The sequence below is a fragment of the Elephas maximus genome, chromosome 21 (genome assembly GCF_024166365.1).
Source record: "Elephas maximus indicus isolate mEleMax1 chromosome 21, mEleMax1 primary haplotype, whole genome shotgun sequence".
Classification (NCBI taxonomy): domain Eukaryota; kingdom Metazoa; phylum Chordata; class Mammalia; order Proboscidea; family Elephantidae; genus Elephas; species Elephas maximus.
The window spans coordinates 45,388,210-45,395,228 of NC_064839.1; the positions used below are offsets into that span (position 1 = coordinate 45,388,210).

Genomic DNA, 7,019 nt, shown 5'->3' on the forward strand with positions numbered 1-7,019 from the left:
AGAGCACAAAAGGTCAGCTGTTCAAACCCACAAGCTGCTCTGAGGGAGAAGGACTTGGCAACCTGCTTTTGTAAGGATTACAGCCTTGGAAGCCCTATGGGGCAGCTCTACTCTGTCCTATAGGGTCACTATGAGTCAGAATCGACCTTGATGGCAACGGGTCTGGTTGCCATTGGGGTGCCTGTGTTTAAAGGGGGCCCAGATGGTTCTAGCGCTGCAACAGATAGACCTGATATCTAGACATCATTTCCTCTCTGAGATCAGGAAGTAGGACCTCCGCTTATTTGGTGTCAATATATTCCTGTGTGAGATACACTGTAAACAATTATTACGTGGTTTTTGAATAAGGAAGCATGCAAGAAGCAGGGAAAGTAAAGGGACGTGGTTTTGTGAGTGCTTGGGAGCAGAAAATGGAAAAAATAAAATAAAATAAAGCACACAGAGCGTGTGTATTTAACTTTGTATTTTGCCACACGTTGCTTTCATTTACAGCTACATCTGATTAATGAACACGTTTGACATTACTAATAAAAACAATGCTATCTGGGGCCTATGAGAAAACCAGGGTGTTCAGGCTCAGCTAAAGCTTCTGCCAGTGACATTCGTTTGGGGAGGTGGAGTCAGATATTTTTTCTTTTTAGTAAAATTATCTGCCAGAGAAACAATGAAGCATGAAAAGGTACTATTTAGAGCAAGCACATCTACATATGCTTTGAAAGTACTAGCTGTTATCTTCTGGGGAACTTTCTTCCATATATATATGTATGTGTGTGTGTGTATATATAAAAACTTGTCATTTCAGTGGATTTATAAAACAAACATTACAGGTTGAAAACAAGTCGCACCTATGCAGTTGTGCACACTGTAAAGCCAGAATCACGAGTTGGCTTTCCGATGCATCTGTATTTAAGACCCTCAGACAAGAGCCATGGTTAATTAGCATGGAGGTTACACACGTAATCGCCTTCTTCTCTAACACAATAATTTTTCCTTTAAAAGGACCCTAAACAGAGGGGTCGGGGTTGGCTGTTCTCCACAACTGCAAATAACACTACTCATCTATTTTTTAATGTACAGCTCTCACATAAATTTCACTTTGTGAACACACTGGTAAGTACACGTTGCTGGGGCTTCCAACATGTGCGTATCCCACTGATGACTCCAACTTGCGAGGGGGCACAGTTCTGCAATTGGAATGAAAGGAATTTTAACACTATTTAGACAAAGACTCAAATCGGCGTAAAGGGAAAGCTAGATTTTTTTAATGTGATTTCTTTGTTTAATTTAGAGACTTATTGGTAATGAATGGCATCTATGCAGGATTTAGGATTTCTTTGGAAAAAAGCATGCATTTATCGGTTCACCACTGAAACTCCATTCCAAAGTTTTTACTCATCATTATTTCTCAAAATGCCTTTCACCGGGGGTTATCCTAACCTGCTCTTAAAGCCAGCCACCAAAAACCCGTTTTTGCCAGCACCTCTCCACTTCGCCTTCTAATGCGATGAGGCCCAAACCTGTTGAGTGATTATTAAACTGCCTTGTAGCTTCCTATCAAAATGCTTAATTGTTGCACGATGTATTTTCCCCTCAGTTATAAGCCCTATTCCTCATGTGATAACTGCAAGAAGTGAGTCCTGAATGTCACTTTTGTTTTGAGAATGTGTTTGCCTAAATTTTTTCATCTGATACTGAGCTTTTTACAAAAGTGATTTCTTCGTTTCTGTTTCTTCAGGGGGAGAGCTAGTTGTGATCAGAGGGGGCAAGAATCCCTGAACAGCTAACTTCCAGCACACAGATGTAGGTTTATAATTAAGACTTCTATTAAGGAAAATTAAGTGTGGAGTCAGGAGCCATTATCCGAACTGGCACAGAAAGGAAGGTCAGCCTGTGGAGGGTATATACACTGTCTTCGCGTTCTGTGAAAAGGGGGAAGGAAGACACGATGATAAACAGGCCAGAACTCATCAGCGCCAAGCACAACCTGTTTTCTTCAAAATAAGGCCTTCGTTTAGAGTTGCAATATTATCTTTGTTTTTTTTTAAAGAGCCCCCCCCCCCAAAAAAAATTCATCATGTTTGGCTATATTTTCAAGACAGTGCTGGCTTTGTCTAACATTTCTATTAGTGTTTTAGGGGAAGCTGACTGTAAACTGCATGAGTTTGTAACATTAGTTGCATGGATTTGTGTCATTTGAAAATAGGTCAATGCTTGGGAGTTCTATTAGTGACGACAACTCAAGGCTTTCCAAATGATCTTCTAGTTAGCCCTCAAGCACAACCAATTTGGGGGTAAATATCAATAAATCAAAGGACAGACTATATTCCATGAAGGCATTATTTTCTGTTTATATTTCTGGGGCTGAAGCGCTCTGAAATCATTACCAGCTTGTCCCTAAGTACAGAAGCCCTCCACTAAATGTTCACAGAGACATACGATCTGATACCACAGTTTCAACCAGATATGCACTTGGACTTATCTGGGGTAGATTTTCTCTTTCCTATTTAAGTCAAGTGACCTACAAAGTTAAAAAAATAATAATAACACGCACAACTTTGATTTGTCCAAAGTGTTTATGTTAAACCTTGTCAGGCCTTGCTAACAAGAAAATCACAGCGTGTGAGGGAAGAAGGCAAAATCATCAGTTGTAGCCCCAAAGGCAAGAATTGTTTCTCTTTACCATTCAGTGCGTCTGTGCCCAAGCCGCCTCTGGTGTGCCTGCTGTATTTCCCGCCCTCATCTCTTTCTATCTGGATGGGCTGGGCGTACTTCCGCAGCAGAAGCTTGGGGCGATCTCAAAGAGAAGGCCCAGTTCCTCTGTTTATTTCACCAGAGGGCAATGACGGCTCAACTCATTTGGAAACTGAAAACTTTGCGAGGAAAAAAAAATGGAGAGGTCCTAATTTACACCTATATTAAATATTGCCGATTACTAAAAAGGGCCAGCCTCCCCACCTCACAAAACAGCCTACACTTCAGCCTGAAATAGTTCCTCCCTATTCCTCCATGAATCCTCCTACTGGAGAAGAAGGATGCACTTTACACATCTAATGCGATGATGGTTGGACCCAGTTAAACTGTACGCTAAGAAACTGAGTACAGAATCAAAAAAAAAAATGCAGTTTATTATTGTAGATTATTCTTTCTCTTGATATAACCAGAATTGAAAATGAAAGAAAAGCACATAGGAACATCACGCGTTGTTAGTTAGTAACTCAAGATATAAAACAATTTTGCACAGCAAAATATGTAAAAGAAAAGTAACTGACAAGATTTTTTTATATTTATTGTGGTAAGATTTACTTTTCATTTTTTTTTTTAAAGACACGATGTCAGTCCCTGAAAATAACATTTACTGATTATTGCCTTTAAAACTGTGGATTTTTTTTTAAGTTACAGAAAACCCAGTTCTGCACCACAATACAACTGTAAAAAATCTGCATCATCTTAAAACTGTGCAGTAATGCCATTTCTATAACTGCATAAATTTTTATTAGCGTTCTAAACAGTTTCGCAATTTTTTTTTGTATTATATGCTTGCAGGTTATATCTTAGTGCAATTCAGTCCCAAATACTTTAATTTTGGAAAAAAAAAAACATACATTTTGAATGTAAAATACCCCTACAGATATAAACAGGGGTGTTTCCCCTTTTAATACTTTGGTTTTCAATACAGTCAGTGGTATAGCAAAGACTACACATACCCAACTTATATTTAAGTTGCAAGCACATGCTGTATAAGCTACTTTTTTTTAAACAGTCCCCTTGCAAACTCTACCCCCCTTAACATCACAACAGTAAACAATTTAGTGCATCAATCTTTTAAAAAATCTACAGCTAAACAGACCTAACTCTTTCAAATTTATCTATAACATTCCTTTATCTGTAGCATACATTTTAACTGGGCTAACAGATTATAAAAACTAGAATTAAATTATATACTAGAAACCCATAGCATTCCATATTTGACAATGACCAAAAGCAAAAAAAAAAAAAAAAAAAAACCAATAATAATAAAAAATTAAAACAAACCAAAAATAATGGGGCAGATTTCTTTTTCAAAATAAATTTTAGACTGCTTTAGGCAACAGCACAATTTTAGTTCCCAACGTGGGGTGTCATTCTTATCAAAAAGAAAACACTAAGAGTTCTTTAATTTCGCCATGTTAAATGTTTAACCCATTCTGGCATCTTTGACAGCAGATGCCTCAGTGCAGTTACAATGGGAGGCTGAACTTCTGAGCAGCTCAAAGCAGTTTTGGAGCAGATGCAAACTTTCATGGGAAGAAGGCTCTAGGTTTGCACTTTTTTGTTCTGAACTCAAAAAAGTCATGAGGCAATAAAACAAAAGTATGAATGCCATGCCATTAAGTCTTCAAACGTCCATTTCCAAGCCAAAAGGAAAAAAAACAAAAAAGAAAAAAATAATTATACCATACATGGCCAGCATGCAGGCTTTTTTTTTTTTTTATTAATATAATGTCTCTTTTCCATAAAGTCTTTGAAACAGTTTAGTTCATTGTTGCTAAGACAAAGTAGCAAGCATAATAATGCATGAGATGAGAATGAGTTTTTTTTTGTTTTTTTAATGGCAGACTAAACTCTCAGATTTGGCATCCTAAGGCCAAAACTCACAAGTCACACCCAGAAGGCTGATGCAGGCTTGATTGTGGCAGGTTCGTGAGGATATTTTTTCTCTCTATTTTAGCATAACAATGCTAAAAAAAAAAAAAAACCCCCGATGGAACTCGGCACGCTGCAAGTCTATTTAACATTTCACATTTTTTTTTTTTTTTTTCCTTTGCAAGCTCAATCGCACATGAAGAACTCAGGAGCAGAGAGAAAAAAACAAACTTTGCTTTTTTTTCCTTTTATCTACCAGGAGATGGAGGGGGAGGGGTGTGGGTGGTGAAGGCTGGGAAAAAGGGCAACACAGCAAGCTCCAAAAAGTTTTTTTTTTTTTTAAAAAAAATCCAAACAAAATAAAACACACACAGAAAATGAACACCAGTTTATGAACTGAAGAAGAAAAAATAGGTGAATGATGCAGGCTTCAAAGGTGAGTAATGTTTCACGCGAAGAACTCTGCTGAGATCTTTGAACATTGTGCAAGTCCGGGGGAGGGAGTGTAAAAAAAAAAAAAAAAAAACAAGCTAGCAAGTTATGGTGAATTTCAGGTTGGCAATCCATGAGCCAGACACCCACTCCCTCCCCAACTCAAAACAGCCACCACCACAAACTCAGGGCAGGGTCGCGTGCATGTGTGCGTGTGTGCATGCGTGTGTGTGTGTGTCTGTGTGTAGGGGAAAGGGGGGCAAACTCAATAGGGGAGGGGGCGAGGTGGTGGCGAGCGTGGCTCTGGAAATAGCAAGCCCACACCCGAGCCGAACCCCCACAGAGCACTTATCAAGGTGGCTAGCTGGGATCGCGTGTCAGACTCACATGAAAAACTCGGGAGAGGACGGGTTGTCGCTGCTCGAGCCGTTTTCTCGGAAGCCGCTGCTCACCAACTTCTCGTATTTCTCCTTGTACGCGTCCCTCTCGCGCACCAGCCTGGAGATCTCCTGCTTGAGGTGGTCGACCTGCTGCAGCAGCTGGTTCTTCTCGGACTCCAGGACGTGTCTCTGCTGCACCCTCTTGAAGCGGCAGGACTGGGCATAGCCGCGGTTTTTCAGGGTCCGCCTCTTCTGCTTCAGCCGGATCACCTCCTCCTTGCTGACCCCGCGCAGCTGCCGGTTCAACTCGCGCACCGACATGGTCACCAGCTGCTCGTCGGAGAAGCGGTCGTCGAAGTGCAGGCCGCCAGCAGCGTGGTGCGGGTGCAGGGAGGCCCCCGCCCCCGCCGCGCCCCCGCCGCCGCCGCCGCCGCCTCCGCCGCCGCCCCCGGCGCTGGCCGGGCCACCGCCGCCCGCGCCGCCCGCGCCGCCGGCCGAGGCGGACGCGCTGCCCGCAGCTCCGGGTGCGACAGCCGTCGGGTGGTGGTGGTGGCCGGCGGCGTGGTGGTGGTGGTGGTGGTAGTGCGGCCCTGCGCCGCTCTGCGCGGCGGCCGCGGCGATCACGGCGGACACCACGGCGGCGGCGGGGCCCATCTCCTCGCCGCTGCTGCCCAGGGAGGCGCCGGCGCTGGCCCCGGCCGCCGCGGCCAGCTGCTGCGCCCCGCGCGCGTAGCCATCGAAGCCGCCCTGGAGCTGGTGGCTGTTGCTGATGAGTGCCTCGACCGCGTCCTCGGGGCTGAAGCCCAGCGCCTCGGGGTTCAGCTGCTGCGGGTAGCCGGTCATCCAGTAGTAGTCTTCCAGGTGCGCCTTCTGCTCGCTGCCCGAGCCCGGGCTGGGCGCCGAGAAGCTGGGGGAAGGGGGCACCGAGCTGCACGGCGTGCTCATGGGGGTGGAGGACAGCGAGCCCCCGGCGATGAGACGGCCGCACTGGCTGATGATGCGGTCGGTCTCTACCGGCTCCTTTTTCACTTCAAACTTCATCAGATCGAAGTCATTAACATATTCCATGGCCAGGGGACTAGTGGGCAGGTCGGAGTTGCTCATTGCCAGTTCTGATGCCATTCTCCTGCCGCCGCCGCCGCCGCCGCCGCCACTCCGCCAGATGGGCTGCAGGAGAGGGGCCAGCGGGCTGTGCTGGGTGGCCAGCGGGTGAGCCAGCTTGCCGGGCTGGGGCGCTTCTAGCTCGCGCGGCGGTGGCTGGCCCGAAACCTCCGAGCGCGCACACACCCCCCGCCCTGCCCGCGCCCGCCCTCCCTCCCCCCTGCTCACACCAATGTGCTCGCTCGCTCGCCCCGGCCCCTCCTCGCCTGCTTGCCTCCGTGCAAGCCGAGCCGGCGGCTTCAGGCTTGGGAAGGTCCTCCGCGGGCGGTGGCGGTGGCGGTGGCGGCGGCGGCGGCGGCGGCGGCGGCGGCGAAGCCGGAGGAGCCCGGCCGGGTGCGCGGCGTCCCCCGCTCGCCGCTCTGCTGCGCGCTTTGCATAAGGAGGGCTCGCCTCGCCGGGCCGGGCTGCAGGCGGGGCGCGCGT

At 46.3% G+C, this 7,019-nt stretch overlaps 1 protein-coding gene across 1 annotated transcript; it reads right to left on the reverse strand.

Annotated features, from left to right (window-relative positions):
* Nucleotides 1-500: 500 nt before the first annotated feature.
* Nucleotides 501-6,749, reverse strand: MAF (MAF bZIP transcription factor). Its single transcript, XM_049864766.1, is given in 3 exon segments — nucleotides 501-1,144; nucleotides 1,147-1,184; nucleotides 5,443-6,749. Coding segments are annotated over 3 exon segments (1,206 nt in total). The 5' UTR covers nucleotides 6,558-6,749; the 3' UTR covers nucleotides 501-1,091.
* Between the last annotated feature and the right edge of the window lie 270 nt (nucleotides 6,750-7,019).